This window comes from Pelodiscus sinensis, chromosome 29, assembly GCF_049634645.1.
Source record: "Pelodiscus sinensis isolate JC-2024 chromosome 29, ASM4963464v1, whole genome shotgun sequence".
Taxonomy (NCBI): Eukaryota; Metazoa; Chordata; order Testudines; family Trionychidae; genus Pelodiscus; species Pelodiscus sinensis.
In genome coordinates, this window is record NC_134739.1 from 5280919 (window position 1) to 5299451 (window position 18533).

The 18533-nt window shown below is 54.8% G+C and overlaps 1 protein-coding gene across 2 annotated transcripts in view; it reads left to right on the forward strand.

The window, feature by feature from the left end:
* MRC2 (mannose receptor C-type 2) overlaps positions 1–12387 on the forward strand; it is an 84937-nt gene extending 72550 nt beyond the window's left edge. For both annotated transcript variants that reach the window (XM_075911591.1, XM_075911590.1), the window contains exons 23-30: positions 465–573; positions 1676–1911; positions 1992–2160; positions 2779–2928; positions 3515–3634; positions 4460–4639; positions 6164–6190; positions 6780–12387. In XM_075911591.1, the coding sequence (XP_075767706.1) occupies positions 465–573; positions 1676–1911; positions 1992–2160; positions 2779–2928; positions 3515–3634; positions 4460–4639; positions 6164–6190; positions 6780–7000 (1212 nt within the window). In that variant the 3' untranslated portion in view covers positions 7001–12387. The remainder of the gene's footprint in view (positions 1–464; positions 574–1675; positions 1912–1991; positions 2161–2778; positions 2929–3514; positions 3635–4459; positions 4640–6163; positions 6191–6779) is intronic.
* The last annotated feature ends 6146 nt before the right edge of the window (positions 12388–18533 follow it).

Below are 18533 nucleotides of genomic sequence, written 5' to 3' on the forward strand. Positions count from 1 at the left end.
CCTCTCCCCACCCCAGTCCAGAGGCCGGCAGCAGCCAGCTCTGGGTCCCAGCGCCACTTAGAGCAGCTTCGGGCGGTTGCCGCACCTGGGAGGGTGCGGAGACTCGGCAGTGCTCCAGCGCCACGGCTGGGCAGGGGAATCCCTCGAGCAGCCAGGTCTCTGCCCCTGCTTTGGCTGCCAGGAGGGAGGGCCAGGAGTCTTTTCACCCCCAGGGCTGGGCTCGGGGGCGGCCACGCGTCAGGACCAACCCTCCAGACACACCCGGGACCCGAGGCAGCTGGTTGTCGTGGGACCCGCTGCAGCCCGAGAATGCCTGGGAAGGGGGCTGCTTTCTGTGGAACCTCAAGCCACTGGATGCTTCAGACCAGCCTGGGCCAGCGTGCGGGGCTGCCCCGGTGGCTGGACCCCTCCCCCGAGCAGGGCTCGCAGCGGCAGCCGTGACCTTGCCGGCTTCTGTTCCGCAGACTAACTGCGCGGTGGTTTGGCACGGCTCCCCGCCCCACTTCACTGGCCGCTGGGACGACAGGAACTGCCTGGAGGAGAAGCACGGCTACATCTGCCAGCGGAGCATAGGTACGGGGGGGCTGGGAGCCCCGGGGGGCGGTGCCTTGCCCAGGGCAGCTCCTGCAGGGAGTGTAACCATCGCCTGGTGAATGAGGCACACGGCTCCATGTGTGCACCTGCCTGGGTCGTGGGCTGCAGCTGGGCTTTGCTGCTGCCAGATTGGCCCTGCCCCGGGCCCTGAGCATCCCACAGTCTCTGGGCAACGTGTGCTCCCTGGGTTCTCTGGCACCAGGCACACTCATGAGGCTGAAGGTCCAAGTTCTCGTGTAACACAACCCACGTGGCTGCAGAAAGCACTAGTGCCCGTGCACCACCCAGACACCTTGCTGTCCGTGTGCAAGCTGAGAGCATCCAGCAACTGGCTGCAAAGAAACACCGCCACCATTTCTAGAACGCCCCTCCCCGGGGTGTCTGGGCTGCCAGGCCTGAGCCTGCATTGCTTGAGGCAGGCCCGGGCTAGGGCCCCAATGCAGGCTCCAAGTAGGCCACCATGGCCCGGAGGGCCGGCTCGCTTTCAGATCCTGGCCAAGCGTGTGGGTCTGGGACGCGTCAAGTCTGTCTCTGAAACGGCGCTGAGCCGCTCTGCATCGAACACCCGTGCCCTCCTCCACGTCGTAGCAGCCTGCCTCTGCGCTCCACGCGCCCGCCCTTTGGCCCATGCTGCACAGGATCTCCTGCCCCACCCGGGCTGAGCTGGCCGCTGACCCGGCCCCGTCTGCATCTGCAAGTCAGCCTGGCTCGCTCTGCACACGGGCAGCACCAAGCTCCCTGGAGCCCGGATCCCCATGTGCTGATCAGTCGCAGCGCTGAGAGTCAGGCTGGTCCGGGGTGCCCAGGCGCGCTCTCAGTCTGGCTCCAGGTTTAAAGAGAAACCTGCATCCGGTTTCCGCTTTCTCCCCCGGGGCTGGCTGTGGCCTGCTGGGGCGGGCGTGTCCCCGACCGTTCAGCAGCACTTTTCCCCGTGGGAGGCCGGGGTGACCGTACCACGAGGCGTTTTCCCGGGGTCCCGTTCGTGCCCACATGCTGGGCCAGCTGGCGCCGTGCCGAGGGCGTCGCTGCCGTGCCAATGGGCTCTGAGCGGAGATCTGACCTTGCCCCTTTCCTCCCTCAGACCCAGCTCTGAGCTCCCGGACCAGCTCCCCCCCGTCCCCGACCTCCCTGCTGTCCTACCTCAACAGCACCTACCGCATCCTGCAGAAGCCGCTCAAGTGGCAGGAGGCCGTGCTGCTGTGCGAGACCCGCAATGCCACGCTGGCCAGCGTGCTGGACCCCTACACCCAGGCGTACCTCAGCCTGGCCATCAGCAGCCTGCGGGCCCCTCTCTGGATTGGCCTGGCCAAGGAGGAGGTAGGAGGGAGGGGCTTGTCCCTCAGCTGGCAGGAGGGGCGGGGTTATGCTCTGCCCCTGAGCCTTCCCCTGGTTTGCAGGGAGGCCGGAGCTATTCGTGGTTCACGGAAGAGAGCCTTTCCTACGCCAACTGGCAGGACGGGGAGCCTCAGCAGGTCACGGGCTGCTCCTACATGGACGTGGATGGGACGTGGCGGACAGCCGGCTGCGACACCAAATTGCAAGGGGCTGTCTGCAGGGTCAATTCAGGTGTGTGCGCCAGCCTACCGGGGCGCGGGGGGAAGAGGCATATGGGGCAGGTCCAGGGAGCGGGGCTTGCACGTCGGGCGCTCCCATGCGCTGGCTGGAGCTTCGGAGGCCCTGGCCGAGCAGGCCGCAGGCTGAGCTAGGGGGTGCTCCCTAGCAGGGGCTGGCCAGGCAGGCAGGTGTCCCAGATATGCCCCCGCCCGCCCATCCTTGCAAGGCAGGACCTAAACTGGGGGCCTGCAGCAGTGCGCCTGCTTGCAGCATTTCCCTGGAAGGAGCCGCTTGGTCTCCTCCACCCTCCCCCTTGGGTTGCTCCCTCCTGAGCTGGTCTTTGGCTTCGCCTCATAGGTGCCAACTCCGCGGCTGCTCCAGAAAACACGGGGGGCTCAGCCCCCACCAGCTGTTTGGTGGCGCCTTCAATCAGCTGCTTGGAGGAGTCACCACATGGTTGTGACTCCTGGGGGAGAGCCCTGAGCGAGGGGGCGGCGCGGAGGCAGAGCGAGGGGCAGGACCTTGGGGCCGGGGAAGAGGCACGGTGGCGATGGGGCCTTGGGGCGGGGGGGAGGCCCCCTCCCCTCAGCGGAAAGAAAATCTCAGTGCCCTGCGTTGTCTCCTTGGCAGGGTCCCCCCCGTCACACAAGTGGAGTTACAACGGGAGCTGCCCCAAGTCGGTGGAGGACTCCTCCTGGATCCCCTTCAGGGATCACTGCTACGCGTTCCACATGGAGGTCACCCTGGGGCAGAAGGACGCCATGAGGAGGTGCCAGAAAGGTACGGGGGGAGGCGCCAGAAGCCGGAGCCTCAGAACACGAGCGGGAGCGGTGAGATCCCGGGGCTCCGCTGCCCAGGCAGGGTTGTTCCTCTAACGTGCCTGCGGGTGGCTTCTCTGGTTGGTTTCAACAACCCCAGCAGTGCAGCTGCCGCCCCTTCCTGTGCGGGGCCAGTCCCACGTCTCCCTCGCGGCCAGTGTAAATTAACCGTCACCCCCCCTTCTCCCAGCCTGATGCCCGGGGGCTTCCCCGCTTCCGTCACGCTCAGTCCAGCCGAATCTCTTCCGCGTTCGGTGTACGATCAACTGATCGTCACGTGTCACTTCCTCTCCAGGCCCACGGGGCACCCCCCCAGCACTCTCACCTGACGGCAGGTCCACTGACTGACTCCTCCCTCTGCCCAGCCCCAAACAGCATGGGGGTGCTCGGGGAGCAGAGGGGGGAGCTGGGGAAGGGGTGGAGGTGAAGCAGAGGCCGGAAAAGGCAGGGGTGGGGCTGCGGGGGTCGAGCACCCCCAGCTACAGGGGAATTCAGTGCCTATGGCTGGCCCCATCACGGTCCTGGCTGAGGTGCCTTTTCCTCGGCAGCTGGCGGCACCGTGCTATCCATCCAGGACGAGACGGAGAACATCTTTGTTTGGGAGCATCTCCAGGCCTACGAGAGCCAGTCCAAGGGCGCCTGGCTGGGGATGGCGTTTAACCCCAAAGGTAAAAGAAACATGTTGTCCTGGGAGGGATTTGTCTGGCTCCAGTGGTCCTAGAAACTGCAGCGTTTGGCACAGCGCCTCCAGATCTCTGCAGATGGTTGGTGTCAGGGGACAGCATGGCCCAGTGGGCAGAGTCAGGACAGCTCAATGCTGCTGTTTGCCTCGGTTCCCCGGCCTGCACAAATGGGGATGCTGGCACCGTCCCGCCAGCGCTACAGTGCGTGGTGCTGTACTGGGGAGCCACGCGATAAGGGCTCAGTGTGACTGTCCCCAGTGACGCGCTGCACCCGGGAGCCGTGGGGACTCGCACCGAGGAGCCGGCGGGTGTGGAAGTCAGGCACTCTCAGGCACGGTGTCCCGTCTCCCCGGGCGAAGGTGTGTCCTGGGCATGCGGGGCCCGTGTAGCTCTAGGCGCCTGGGGCTGGCAGGGTGAGTGGAAGACGACGAGGAGACAGAGGAGAGGCTGGATCTCCCCCAACGGTGAGCTTGGTCTGTGACAGTGTCTCCTACATGCCTGGATCACCCCAAGGGCTGATCTAAGGGGACCTCCCAGGGATTCAGCCATTTTCCAGGGGCGGCCATGGGCAGCCCCCGGGTCGTTGTCCTTGCTGGAACCGAGAGACTCTGGTGACGGCTGCTGACGTAGAACAGAGCTTTGCATGCTGGGAACTGACACATCCGCAGGCGGCTCCTGCAGGCTGAGCGCGAGGGCAGCTCCCGTGTGATGCCAGGGAGGGGCCCTGGCAAAGCACCAGCCCCTGCTCTCAGCTGGGCAGGGCCCTGGCTCCCCGGCAGCGCTGTGTGACGGTTTCTCGCCTTCTCCTAGGAGGCACCTTGGTTTGGCACGACAACACAGCCATGAACTACTCCAACTGGGGCCAGCACGACACTGGGCCCAGCATGCTCAGCCAGAACAGCTGCTACTGGATCCAGGGCAGTACCGGGGTGTGGCACCTGGGCTCCTGCTCCAATGTCACCATGGGGGTCATTTGTAAGATCCCCCGAGGTAAGAGGCCCCAGGGGGGTGGCTGAGGTGGCTCGGGGCCTCCCACCAGGAGAACCAGAGAACCCCCAGCTGGCACAGAGCAGTCCAGTGTCCTGGCCTCAGGCCCTGAGAGGGGCGTTTGGGGAGGGAAGGGGCGAGGTTCATCACAGCCCCTTGTGCACAGCACCCAGAGCACAGCTCAGTGCCCTTGGCTCCCCGTGCTCCGGGCAAGGGCAGGGCTGACACGGTGAGAGCTGTGGCGGGTCGGATTGAATTGCAATAGCAGAGCTGTGGGGGGCAAGTAGCAGATCAGCAGTGAAGTGCATCAGTGGAGCTGTGAGAGGAGCACAGGGCTGGGACTCACTGGGTGGGGGCCGGCTCGGGGAGTGCCATGGACTCGGCAGGTAAGGGGCCAGCTCAGGGGAGCCAGGGACTCGGCAGGTGAGGGTCTGGCTCCGGGGTACCAGGTACTCAGTGGGTGAGGGACTGGCTCGGGGGTGCCAGGGACTCGGCGGGTGAGGGTCTGGCTCAGGGAGCTCCAGGTACTCGGCAGGTGAGGGTCTGGCTCGGGGGTGCCAGGGACTCAGTGGGTGAGGGTCTGGCTAGGGGGTGCCAGGTACTCAGCAGGTGAGGGACTGGCTCGGGGGTACCAGGTACTCAGTGGGTGAGGGACTGGCTCGGGGGTGCCAGGGACTCGGCGGGTGAGGGTCTGGCTCAGGGAGCTCCAGGTGCTCGGCAGGTGAGGGTCTGGCTCGGGGGTGCCAGGTACTCAGTGGGTGAGGGACTGGCTCGGGGGTGCCAGGGACTCGGCGGGTGAGGGTCTGGCTCAGGGAGCTCCAGGTACTCGGCAGGTGAGGGTCTGGCTCGGGGGTGCCAGGTACTCAGTGGGTGAGGGTCTGGCTCGGGGGTACCAGGTACTCAGTGGGTGAGGGTCTGGTTCGGGGGTGCCAGGTACTCAGCAGGTGAGGGACTGGCTCAGGGGGTACCAGGTACTCAGTGGGTGAGGGTCTGGCTAGGGGGTGCCAGGTACTCAGCAGGTGAGGGACTGGCTCGGGGGTACCAGGTACTCAGTGGGTGAGGGTCTGGCTCGGGGGTACCAGGTACTCAGTGGGTGAGGGACTGGCTCGGGGGTGCCAGGGACTCGGCGGGTGAGGGTCTGGCTCAGGGAGCTCCAGGTGCTCGGCAGGTGAGGGTCTGGCTCGGGGGTGCCAGGTACTCAGTGGGTGAGGGACTGGCTCGGGGGTGCCAGGGACTCGGTGGGTGAGGGTCTGGCTCGGGGGTGCCAGGGACTCGGCGGGTGAGGGGCCCCTTTAGCAAGGGCCAGGGCCCTCCACGAGTGCGCCACAGGCTTGGTGGGACCAGGCAGTCCAGGCAGAGGGAGGAGGCACTACCCAGACTGGGCACATACTGTGCATTGCAGCAGCCCGGTGTAGCAGTCTGGGTTGGGTGGCGGGGAGGAATGCCTTTCCCCACTGGCAGCCATGGCTCTGGGAGGAAGGACCCTGGCAGGCTACTGATCCCTTCCTCTCTCCGTTTCCCTTGCAGCTGAGGAGAGCAGCTTCTCCCGATCCGGTGAGTGGCACAGCAGGGTCACAGACCAGCATGGGCACGCGCTGTCCAGCCCCAGCTGTAGGGCTTGTGCAGCCCAGAGGGAGTCCCTGGGTCCGGCAGCCTGTTTCCCATGAATTCCAAGGGGAATGTCTGTAGCACCCGTCTCCTGGCAGGGGCCAGAGATTTCCCTGTGAATACTCAGGGCAGGAGCCACATTTGATTCTACGGCTGGGCTCTGTGTGTCCGAGACAGGAGGGGCATCAGCTGCTGGGACCCAGGGGCCCATGCGCTGCAGGTTGGCACGTTGAGAGGCACCAGGCAGAAGAGATGCCCCCTTGGTGACCAAGGAAACAGACACCCCCCAGCCCTTTGGGGAGCCACCTTTGCTTAGGGGGCCTAGTTCCCAACCTCTGAGCCCCGGGAGCTGGTGCAGGGACCGGCCTTATCCCGCATAGAGCGAGAGGAGCCCAGCCCGCGTGTTTGGGAAAGGGCCGGGGCAGAGTTACAGGCCTGAGTCGGCCGGGCCTTGGCCAGCCCGCCCCTCTCGCTGGGCTCCAGCCTTCCCTCAGCCGAGCTGGGAGCTTCATGGGCATTTTCCTGTCTCCCTCAGCTCTCCCCGAGAACACGACAGCCATCGCCGTGGTCGTCCTCTCCGCCCTAGCGCTGTGCGCTCTGATCGCCCTCACCGTCTACCTGTACAAGCGCCGGCGGAGCGCGGAGCGCGGGGCCTTCGAGAGCGCCCGCTACAGCCGCACCACCTCCAACCCCAGCGAATCCGCCGAGAAGAACATCCTGGTGTCGGACATGGAGATGAACGAGCAGCAAGACTAATGGGGGAGCCGGGGGGAGGGGGAGGGACCGAGAGCACCACACCAGACACGCACGGTCAGCAAAGGGCAACAGCAGAATGGCCGCGGCCGGGACAGGGAAGAGGCGCCGAAGGGGCGGGGGCACCATGAGGGCCTGGCGGCAGCGTCTCCCTCTCACGTCCCGAGAGACACAAACCTGCCCTGTCTGCTCTGCGGTCCCAGCCCCATGGGAGTTTAGGGGATGGCAGTTTCTGGGCCACAGGGGGAGGGCAGAGCATCGCCCAGTTAGAGCTGCCCAGGAGCCGAGGCACCCGCTACCCTGAGGTATCAACAGCCGGAAGCATTCAGGGCCAGAATGTGGCCCCCTGGACTGCCTCCCCTGAGAGACCTTCCGTCTAGGTGAGAGGTCTCTAAACCAGCCTTCCCCCTCCACGTATCCGGGGGGAGGGTTCCCCTCCTCTCCTAGCGTCTGTGTATCCATCATGCCTTGCTGGGTCACTGCTGCCCAGACCCTTCCTCCATCCCTCTCCCAGTCGCAGAGCACGGCCACCGCCCATCTTCCCTCCCACAAGTGGCTGTCCCACTAAATCCCTCAGGATCAGATCAGAGCTCTTCTGTTCCCCCCACCCCCCACCAGATACGAAGGCGTGAGCACTCCCCCATCTTCTAGTGCTGTGTCTGATCTGTGGGGGGGTTGCTCTCCGCCCTGCCTTCCTCCCCACCTTGCTGTTTTTCCTGCAACAGCAGGGCATGTCATGGTGCAAAGGTATTTATTCCGTAGGGTGTTAGAGACAGAATCCTTTGCCCATCCCCGCCCCTGCGTCTCCTCTTCTGTGGACTCAAACAGTCCACGTCCTCCACGCCTGAATGATGCCAAGAACTGGAAAACGGAGCTCTCCCGCTTTGTCTCTTGTGCCGACAGGGGGTTTGTATCTAAAGCTGCAAGCTACAATGCAACTCGTGCTGCTAAGCAGTCTGGTCAGTCTCGGTCTCATTGCAGATTTCTGACAGGAAGCTCAGAGTAAGGAATGAAAGGCCCCTGGCACCACGAAAGTTTGCACATTGTCACATTCCTGTGCCAGACACGGACCGGGCGCTGAGCGTGCATCGTACACACAGCGCCTGTGTTCACCATACGTTCCTGTCATGCTTTGCCAGACATGACATGCCTTTACATCCGGTGTGGTACACACACTGCCACGGTGGCTGAGCAGCAAAACACAAGTTTATCCTTCCCATTCCATCTCTGTGAAGTTCTACATTCCTGCCCTTCAAAAGAGTCACCCATTGTCTTTGAAGTTCAGCACGTATCAGACTGTTAAGTGCCTCTGAGTGATACTGTTCTAATTACCCAACCCCAACGGGTAGCACTAGGCCATCTGGCCATCGGTTGTAGGTTTGGAATCTTTAAGGAATCACTTTGCATCTACCCTGTGTGGCGTTTGTTCCTCAGAAAGAACTGACGGAGCAAACTGTGGATGTCAACAATTTCTGTTGAACTTTCCTCTGTTGGTCTAGGTCACACACAATCTGGGTGCTGAATTCTTTTTCTGTACGACAGCCGGAGTTGCCCCGCTTTTTTCTCCATCCAATTTAACAGGAACAGTCTAGACCTGGCGGTTTTCTGAGTGACATCTCTTTGAAAAGTGCTTACAAGCTTTTTTTTTTTAACCTTTTCTTCCAATTTGTCTCCTCTCTTCTCACGTGGCCACTTTGGAAATACATTCTTTTCCGAAGCTGAAACAGGAGTTGTGAGTTGTCTTCCCATCAGGAGTCGTGCTAGTCTGTATCCAGTAGCTGTTGTTGCTGTTGATCTGTAATTCAAAAAAGCAATGAATAGCTCTTCCTGCTGTAGGTTTTCCTGGCTGTCTGTAGAGCTCTCTCTCTTCTCCATTCGCCTGTGGGTAAAGTGGGATGCTAGTAATATCATGATCATATTTCATTTGGAATGACTTAAACTCTGCTGCAGTGAATTATGGTCCATTGTCCATCACTAGTTGCACTGCAATAGCAAAGTGAGCAAAAGGGCACTTCCTTGATAACACTGCAACATGTTATGTTTTTCAAGTACATTAATTGTATATACTGTACCTGGCAAATAGTCCACAATGATCAGCTAACGGTGTCCTCTGAAAGCATTCAAACTGCTGCTAGTTTCCTGCCAGGTTTGTCTGGTAGAGATGTTTGTACACTCTAGGGCTCAACTTAAGAAAGTCGATTTGTCCTGGACTGCCTCTCAAAAGTCCAGTACGTGGAGTTCTTCCACCTTTCTCACTAGGCCTCTCTTGGCTGCCGTGCTACAGCTGAGAAGGTTGTTGGTCTTTGATCCTATGCATTCTGAATGCAAAGACTTTGTCTTATAAATTGTTTCTGTGATGAACTGGTCCATGCAGTTCAGAGTATTGCCAAGGCTAGTTGGAGCTGTGTGAGATGGCTTGAGCTCTGGGAGATATTGAAGGTTATTGTATGTCTCTTCTGAGATGACTGTGGCATCCGTACCTGAGTCAAGTCTTGCTATGAATGTTCAATTTCACTTTCCAGGTAGGTTCTGTGTCATCACACGAGGTAGATCCCAGAAACAATGGCTCTTGATTGTTTCTAATATGAGTCAATTCCCTGACTGCTTTTGGTAGAGCAAATAACTGGAGAATGTCCACGTTTCATGCATTTATTACACTGTATGCCTTATCTCTTGGGATAAGACTTTGTCCAAGACTTTGTTCTTTCTCTTTGCCTCGGGTGTTTTGTGATAATGACTTTTAACACCCAAGTGTCTTTACCTGTTTCTAAGTCAGTGTTAGGTTTTTCTATTTCACCAGCTCAGAATGCTTTGCTCTGTGTTAATCTGTGGCTAGGGTTAAATCTCTCTTCAATTGTAGCTGCTGTGAAAAGTTTGTATTGGTAAATCCAATAGCATACTGTCTCTGCTATTTTCATGTTTTGCATTTCCAAAACCACAGTTTTCAGGCATTGTATACAGCGCTCTGATAAAACATTCAACATTTTCCCCTGGTTCTTGAATTCTCTGGAGAAAACATTCTCTTTCATAAATCACATCTCATCTGGGGTGTAAAGAAAGCTTTAGCCATAGCCAGAACACTTTCATAGTCATCTTTGTCTTCAGTAAAGTTTCCACACAGCATAAATTAAGGAACCTGTATTTCACCAGTTTCCTTGTAGAACTTGGTAGCAATGTGAAATCTTGGAATATATTGTTTCCAGTCTGTCCATTGTGAAAGTTTGTCAAAGCTGAAGTTCTTCATTGCATTGAGATCCTGCAATCTCTGTTGCTTTGTTCCTTCTGTTTGAAACCTTTTTGCTGTTTTCTGTTTCTATTCTTAGTTTGCTCCTGTCACCAGGTTATGTTCTTCTGTCCCAGATGTGGACTGGCTATAGAGTTTGCTTATATATACCAGATGTGTTCATCAGAAACTCCTTTAATGCTCTGCAAGTCTGACTGAGGTTAATTTAAATAAGGTATTTTCCACATAGGCACCTAGTGGCTGAACTGTAAAACACAGTTTAGCGTTCCATTACCCTGGTGGCTCCCAATCCGTGGTCCGTGGGCCCCTGGTGGTCCGTGATGGTACTACTGCGGTGGGCTCAATCCTTTTCTTTTCTTTTCTTTTCTTTTCTTTTCTTTTCTTTTCTTTTCTTTTCTTTTCTTTTCTCCTCCAGGGAGGGGGGTTCATGACATTTTAACAGACTGAAAAGGGGTCCGGATGCCTTAAAAAAGTTGTGAACCCCTGCATTACACTCTTCTAGTTCCCAGTTGCACAGCTGCCAGACAGATGTTCTTTCCCTCTCTTTGTCTCTGTCACACTCCATCCTCCAGCACACCCCATTCCATACTGGTCATTCTGCTGTTAAACTCTGCTGACTCTCAGATCAATGGTGTTTCTTGGGAGAAACAACCCTGAGCGTTGAGTTTGTTTTGTGTTGTGTTTGGAATTGGTTGCCTCACTTGGACTGTGATAAAAGGGTGGGAGAGGGGGCTTGATTTTGGATATTTGGGGTTTTTTTAAAGGGAAATGATAGCTGCTTGCTATACTGTATTGAATGCGTGCTGAATATATATACCCTCTTTCACGCCAATGGCTGGGAAGTTTGTGGTTGCTTGTTTCATGTGATCAGGGTAGCTAGGAAGGCAATGCATGGCTCGTACCCTTCTTTCGTGCTTTGGAGCTGTGCAATAAGAGACACCTGGGTTTCCTGGAGAAGAAGCCCGGAATGGAGCTCAGCTTCTCCACTTCATCCTCTGGCTCCCGTGACAAACACTTTGCCAGAGTCAGACTCCAGATGACTGGAAACAGCGAGAGACATTCAGCCCTTGAGGGGTGATCTCTGGTTGGAATAGGACGTGAAGGAGGCCTTCAGCCTCTCTGGAGTGGGACCGCATGCCCCTGCAAGAGACACTAGGTTTTAGCCCTCTGCCTCCACGGCTTGAATTTTGGTTGTTCTAAAGACAATGGGAAATAGCTAATTTTGTTACTCTAATTATTATGGCATCTGTATGAACTTTAAAATGTGTTGATTACACTTAAGCTGGAAATTAAGTGTATATAAAACAGTTTTGCTGGGGAGGGATGTTTGTTTTTGGCTTGCTCGGGGTTTTGTTGCATGATGGATTTTGTTTATTTTGGGTGGTGTCTACAATCTGTCACAATAGTCTGAAGTGAGGGGCAACTTGCAGACAACGGAACTGCCCCACTTCCATTTCCTTGCCATGGCTTTCTCTGTGTTTATTTCCTGAGGATTTTTCTAGAGCGGTTTGTTTGCATACCCAGACACAGGGGGCTGTTGTGGATGAATGCACTAGCCTTTCAGCTTTGAAGATTTGGGTAGAAAAACTTGATGAGGATGAAAATGAATTTGCTGATCTCATCCCAATCCCCAGTGGGCATTTAGCTCCATCACACACACACAAAACAACACCGTTCGCACTGGTAGCCTCTTCCCCAGGGATCTCCAGAACGTAACTAGCAGGAGGGTTGCTTGGTGTAAATAGACGTCTGCTGGCCTAGCTGGAAAAGCAAGGCAGTGCTGCTGGGCGGGACTGAAGAACTCGCAGGGGTCCATGTACTGAAACAGCAGGGGATTACAGCCCTATTTTAAAAAGGGTTTTTTATGTTTCTGATCAATTCTTTCTCTTTCAAGGTGAAATAACAAACTCAGAACTGCACAGCGTAGGGGACATTCTCTACGGAAAGATGCACGTCATTAATTGACAAAGATCAGGATTACTGGACTAATTCATACACAGCTAAATGGAATTTCCTACCACCATTAGAATAATGTGAAGAGGTGCTTACAAGGATCCTGTCAATGTATATGTTTTGCCTTTTTTTTAAACTCATGTTTTGTAAGATCCTTCTCGAAACTTGGAAATAAAAGTCCTTTCCCCACCAATTTTTCCCCCTCCCCTTTGGCAAATGGAAGTTTTTTCTTTCTTTGGGTCCCTAATGGTCCTGAGGCGCTGGAGCTCAGATGAAGCTTTCCTCTGCTTGTGGCTGTCCCAGCACCTCTGCTGTCACCCAGTTGATGGAGTTGCGTATGTCTGTGAGTGGCTGCTCTGCAGATAGTTGAGAGATCTTTCAGGTTGATTTTTGCTGCCCCTAGAATTGAGGCAGCTTTTGTTTGTTCACTTTAAATCTCAGTGACCAGTTCATTGTTTTTTCAAATGGGGTATTTACTAGGGATGTGATAGTGTAAACGTGTGAACAGTTAACTGATGAGTCTGGACTCATCGGTAAACCTTCACGATTACACACAGCCCCCTTTCCCCCTGTATCAGAGGCAACAGGGCAGAGGGGGCTGGAGGGAGCCAGTGCTCATGGGCTTTTAAGCCGGCTCCTTGTGCATACCGGCTCCCGTGGCCTACCTGCCCCTGCTCTCCTGCTGCTTCTGGATCAGAGGCAGCAGTGAGGGGATTTAAAAGTTGGTTCCCAGCATGCACTGGTTCCCATGGAGCTGACTCACCCGCGCCCTCAGCATGTAAATGAAATTTTCCGCGGTTACATGTTCACCAAAATAAACACATTTTAACAGCCCTTGTATTTACATTTTGACAGCCAGTTCCACAAGTTCATGAGCTATGTTAGACTTGGACAGGACTGGGTTAACTCTTCTGGGGGTCTGGGGCCATTAGATTTTTGTGGGGCCCTCTAGATTCCAGGGTGGGACCAAAAATGAGGGGTTCAGAGTGCAGGAGGGGGCTGTGGGTTGAGGCAGGAAGGTGGGTACAGGAGGGGACATGGGCTCTGACTGTGGGTTAGGGATGTCACATGTAGTCAACTATACAATTAACTGATAAACCTAGGCTTATCAATTACTCTTGCCTACTATATGCATTTCTCCCACCTTCCCCCCGCCCGCTGTCTCTGTATCAATGTATCTCTAGCTTAAATGACAGCTCCCCACAAGCACCAGATCCTTTTCCCACCCTGCCCCTGTGCTACTGCCTCTGATAGACAGGCAGCAACACAGAAGCTGAGCGAGGGTAGACTGGAGCCAATACGCAAGGGAAGCCAGCTTTCAGGCCAGCTCCCTGCACATAATGACTCTGCATCTGGCCCCCCGTTGCTGTCTTCTACAGAGGAAACGGGACAGGCAGGAGCTGGGGCTGAAAGGAGCCAGCTTAAAAGCCTGCCCCTCCCCCCCATGCTGCTCCCTCTATCAGATACAGAGGCAGCAGCGTAGGGTAGCAGGGGGCTGCCCGGGATGGGCTGGGAGTGCACTGGCTGCTGGCCCTGCCCTAGGGACTATTAACTATTCGTGTAACCAACAATATTTTGTGTGCTTACATGATTATTCAATTACCCAGCATCTAACATCCCTACTGGGGATGCAGGTTCTGGGGTGGGACTGGAGATGAGGCGTTTCGGGTGCAGTAGGGGACTCTAGACTGACACCAAGAGGTTTGGACTGTGGAAAGGGGCTCAGGACAGGAGGTTGGCGTTCAAAAAGACACAACACCAGCCCCGCAAGGTGGGGGGAAGAGCAGCAGCACACGGAACTGCCTTTGCCTCCCCCCACCAGGCAGGACAGGATAATACTCTTGGGCTTTAAGTGCCCGCAGCCAGGGCTGGGGCTATGGGAGCCTTGCAAAAAGATCTGCACTATTGGTGGTGTGGAGATATTTTTGTGGGGTGTCCCTTAGCATGGAACCCTGGTCTGCAACCCCCTATATCCCCCTTCTTAATTCAACCCTGGGTTTTGAATCAATATTCTGGGGTTTCCTCAACAAGGGTTGGAAGATTTAAGGAATTTATCCTCAAGCATCTGGAAAATAATAAGGTGACAGGTAACTACCAACATGCATTTGTAAAGAACAAATCATGTCAAACCAATCTGATAATAAGGGAGCTTGTGGATAAGGGAAGAAGCGGTGGACGCGGTATACCAGGTATAGGTATAGGTAAGGCATTTGATACGGTCTCACATGATCTTCTTATCAATAAACTAGGCAAATACAACCTAGATGGGGCTACTATAAGGTGGGTGCATAACTGGCTGGATAACTGTTCTGAGAGAGTAGTTATTAATGGTTCACAATCCTGCTGGGAAGGTATAACAAGTGGGGTTCCACAGGGGTCTGTTTTGGGACTGGTTCTGTTCAATATCTTCATCAACAATGTAGATATCGGCATAGAGAGGACGCTTATTAAGTTTGCAGATGATACCAAGCTGGGAGGGGTTGCAAGTGCTTTGGAAGATAGGGTCATAATTCAAAATGATCTGGACAAACTGGAGAAATGGTCTGAGGTAATAAATAGGATGAAGTTTAATAAGGACAAATGCAAAGTGCTCCACTTAGGAAGGACCAATCAGTTTCACACATACAGAATGGGAAGCGACTGTCTAGGAAGGAGTACTGAAGAAAGGGATGTAGGGGTCATAGTGAACCACAAGCTAAATATGAGTCAACAGTGTGACACTGTTGCAAAAAAAAGGGAAACATGATTCTGGGCTGCATTAACATGTTGTGAGAAAGACACAAGAAGTCATTCTTCTGCTCTACTCTATTCTGCGCTGATTAGGCCCCAATTGGAGTATTGTGTCCAGTTCTGGGCACCACCGTTCAAAAAAGATGTGGAGACATTGGAGAAGGTCCAGAGAAGAGCAACAAGAACGATTAAAGGTCTAGAGAACATGACCTATGAAGGAAGGCTGAAAGAACAGGGCTTGTTTAGTTTGGAAAGGAAAAGACTGAGAGGGGACATGGTAGCAGTTTTCAAGTATCTAAAAGTGTGTTACAAGGAGGCGGGAGAAAAATTGTTCTCCTTGGCCTTAGAGGATAGGAAAAGAAGCCATGGGCTGAAATTGCAGTAAGGGAAGTTTAGGTTGGACATTAGGAAAAAATTCCTAATTGTCAGGGTGGTTCATCCAGAGATCTGAACCAGTACTTAGCAAAGCTAAAGCTCTGCATGATGTCTCTGGTTTCCATCATACTCAACATCTCATGGGACATGGGGTGGCATGCACTTACATTGTACGCCATGCCAGACTCCATATGCGTCCTCTACAGCTATGGCTGGCTTTGGGCTTCTCCCAGTCCTGAGATCAGTTGTACAAGGTTTTCATTGTTCCTGATAGTACTTACCTCCCTTCAATCTCATGCGCAGGGCCTTTTGCTCTGGTCTGGCAGTGGTCAGAGTTCTCACGGACAACACAGCCTCTCATCCTAGGCCTTTCTGCACCCCAACCTCATGCCCCTCCAGCTCACAGTGTGAATGCTGCATGGCTGAAACCTGCGGAACGGAAGAGCATCCTCCAAGTCCTTCTCAAGAACAGAAAACCTGCAACCAACCAGACCCACTTGACAAAATGGACGAGGGGCTCACATTGGGCTGCCAATCGTGGCATTTCCCTGTCAGATATGCTTATCCTGGACTATCTGTGCCACCTGAATAACCAGGGTGTAGCACATTCCTAGATCAAAGTGCATCTGGCAGCCATTGCCACCAGTCCAAGATCCCACAATCTTCTCCGATGACATGACAGGCAGGTTCCTCAGGAGCCTGGAACAACTGCTCCCTCAGGTTAGCAGTCCCGCAGTGGGACCTTAACTTGGTCCTAGCCAGGTTCCTGAGGCCACCCTTTGGCCACATGTTCCTTGTCACATCTGTCATGGAAAGTTACCTTCCTCATGGCTATAACATGGGCCAGATGGGTTTCCAAGCTTCCAGCCTTTGCCCAGCATTCCTTCCCAAGATGGTGTCTACTTTTCACATGAGCCAGGACATCTTCCTGCCGGTACTCTGTCCAAGGCCCACACACTGGGGGTATGTCTAGACTACAGGGTTTTGTTGACAGAAGTTTTGTTGACAGATACTGTCGACAAAGCTTCTGTCGACAAAGAGTGTCTAAACTACATCCAGTTCTGTCGACAAAGCAAGCCGCTTTGTCGACATAACAGTGTGGACGCAAAGGACAATGTAGATGCAATAATGCCTTCTATCGACAGAACTCTGTCAACAAAAGGCGTTATTCCTCGTAGAATGAGGTTTACATACGTCGACATAACTCAAAGGCAGTGTGGACGCAGGTATAGTTTTGTTGACAAAAGTCCACTTTTGTCGACAAAACCCTGTAGTCTAGACACACCCTGGATGTGAGAAGGACCGTGGCTTTTTACCTGAACTAGCTTAAGCCAGTCTAGAGATCCACCGAGCTGTTTGTTTCTTTGGCTGAGTGGATGAGTGGCCAGCTCGTCTCCATGAAGAGGATGTTGAGCTGGATCACCCGGTGCATCCACACCTGCTATGATGTCAGGAGCCCCTCAGCACTGATTGTGAGAGCTCATCTGACCAGTGCGCGTATCCCAAACCAGGACATCTGTTGGGCCACAACATGCTCATCAGAGCACACATTGGCCAAGCACTATGCCACTGTCAGCCAGACTAGGAATAATGCTGGGTTCAGCAGAGCTGTGCCGCAATCTGCTTGTCCATGAACTTACCTACCTCCAAGGGTCATTGCTTGAGAGTCACTTGCTGTGGATGAACAAGTGCAGTTGCTCAAAGACGACAAGACTGTTCCCTCTTTCTGTAACTGTTCTTCGAGATGTGTTACTCGTCCTTTCCACATCCCACCCTCCTTCTCCACCGTTGGAGTCTCTGACCAGAAGGAACTGAGGGTGGGGGCAGCATGCAGTGCCCATTCCACCGCATCATTGATGTGTCATTCCAGCGCTTGGCAGAGCCCCTCCTCTCTGGGTCCTGCTAGGGGAAAAACCTTCCAGCACAGGTGAATGTGTCGAGCATGCACAACGAGTGCAAAATGGACATGAGCAATACCAGTGTAGAGGCAGGAAAAGGGAATAAGGGAATTTGTGTGCAGCCATCTTGGTCTTGTTAACAAGAGAGCAAGAGTCAGGCTAAGTCTGTGGCCTGACAACGCAAGATCTATAATTAGACGCTGCCTTTGCCTCTCTCCTCTATACAGAGATAGGGACAGAATGCTGACTCTGACAGGGACCTTGAGATAAGGAGCATCTGAGTGGAACTAAATAACTGTTAGCTATTAGTGTTTCTAATGGGAAGGAGACTAATTGTTATTGTTATTATATTTAATAGACAGTATATAAACGGCTTCATAATTGCTTGTATTTGAAGATCTGCCTGGGGGGCGGAGGGGGCAGGGCTCCACCCCTGTCCGAACCAGTTTTCCCTTGCTGCAGCTCGTAATAAAACTGCCTCTAGCTACTTGTTGCTTAAACACAACCCAGAGCGAAGGCTTGTTTTCTTCCACACCAGCAAAGCCCCAGCTGAGGCAGTTATTGCTAATGAGGGTCCAGCTGGGGGCTATATAAAGAAGGGTTCCCAGAGGGGTAGAGGAGGATTCTGGCTGGAGAGCAGGATGGACCTGACTGCCTGGGAAGCAGGAGGCTTCCTGGTGGTAGAGCAGTGCCGGGGAACGAATATAGAGCTGGGGAGCTCTGGCCTGACCTCAGCCCACCCCTAGGCTGCAAGGCCTGAGGCAAGGCCTGAGAGTACTAGGGCTGCAGGAAAGGAGCCAGGATAGGAAAAGGCAGCAGGTCCACACTCCTTTGCTGATGATGAGTGGCCATTACAGACTGCAATTTGCCCTGGGGCAGGGGCTAGATGAAGACTAGCAGTGGGTCACTGAGGCAAGGAGAATACAGGGGAACTGGGTGCTCCCTGGGAGGGGAGGACCCCAGAGTACAGGGAATGATAAACACCTCTCCCCCAGAAGGGGGCCAAGAGACACTGGAGTGGGCACTGCCAGAGGGCACTGTCCTGAAGATAACACCATGGTCCAAGAGTGACACGGGTCCAGACTGGAGAGGGAAGTGAGGACACGGGGAGACACCAGACAGAGGGAGGCGTCCCATGACCCGACAAGAGCTAATTCCCAGGGCTACCAGCAGGAGGTGCCATGGCAGTGAGTCCGCCCTGTGACGCTGTCCTACTGAGGCTTTGCTCATTGATGATTTTAAAAAAAACCCAAAACCACAGAGCAGGAGCTTGAAAGCAGAAAAGCTAAGTGTTTGAAAAGCAGCCCCTCATTGTTTTTTCACTCAGTGCACTCAG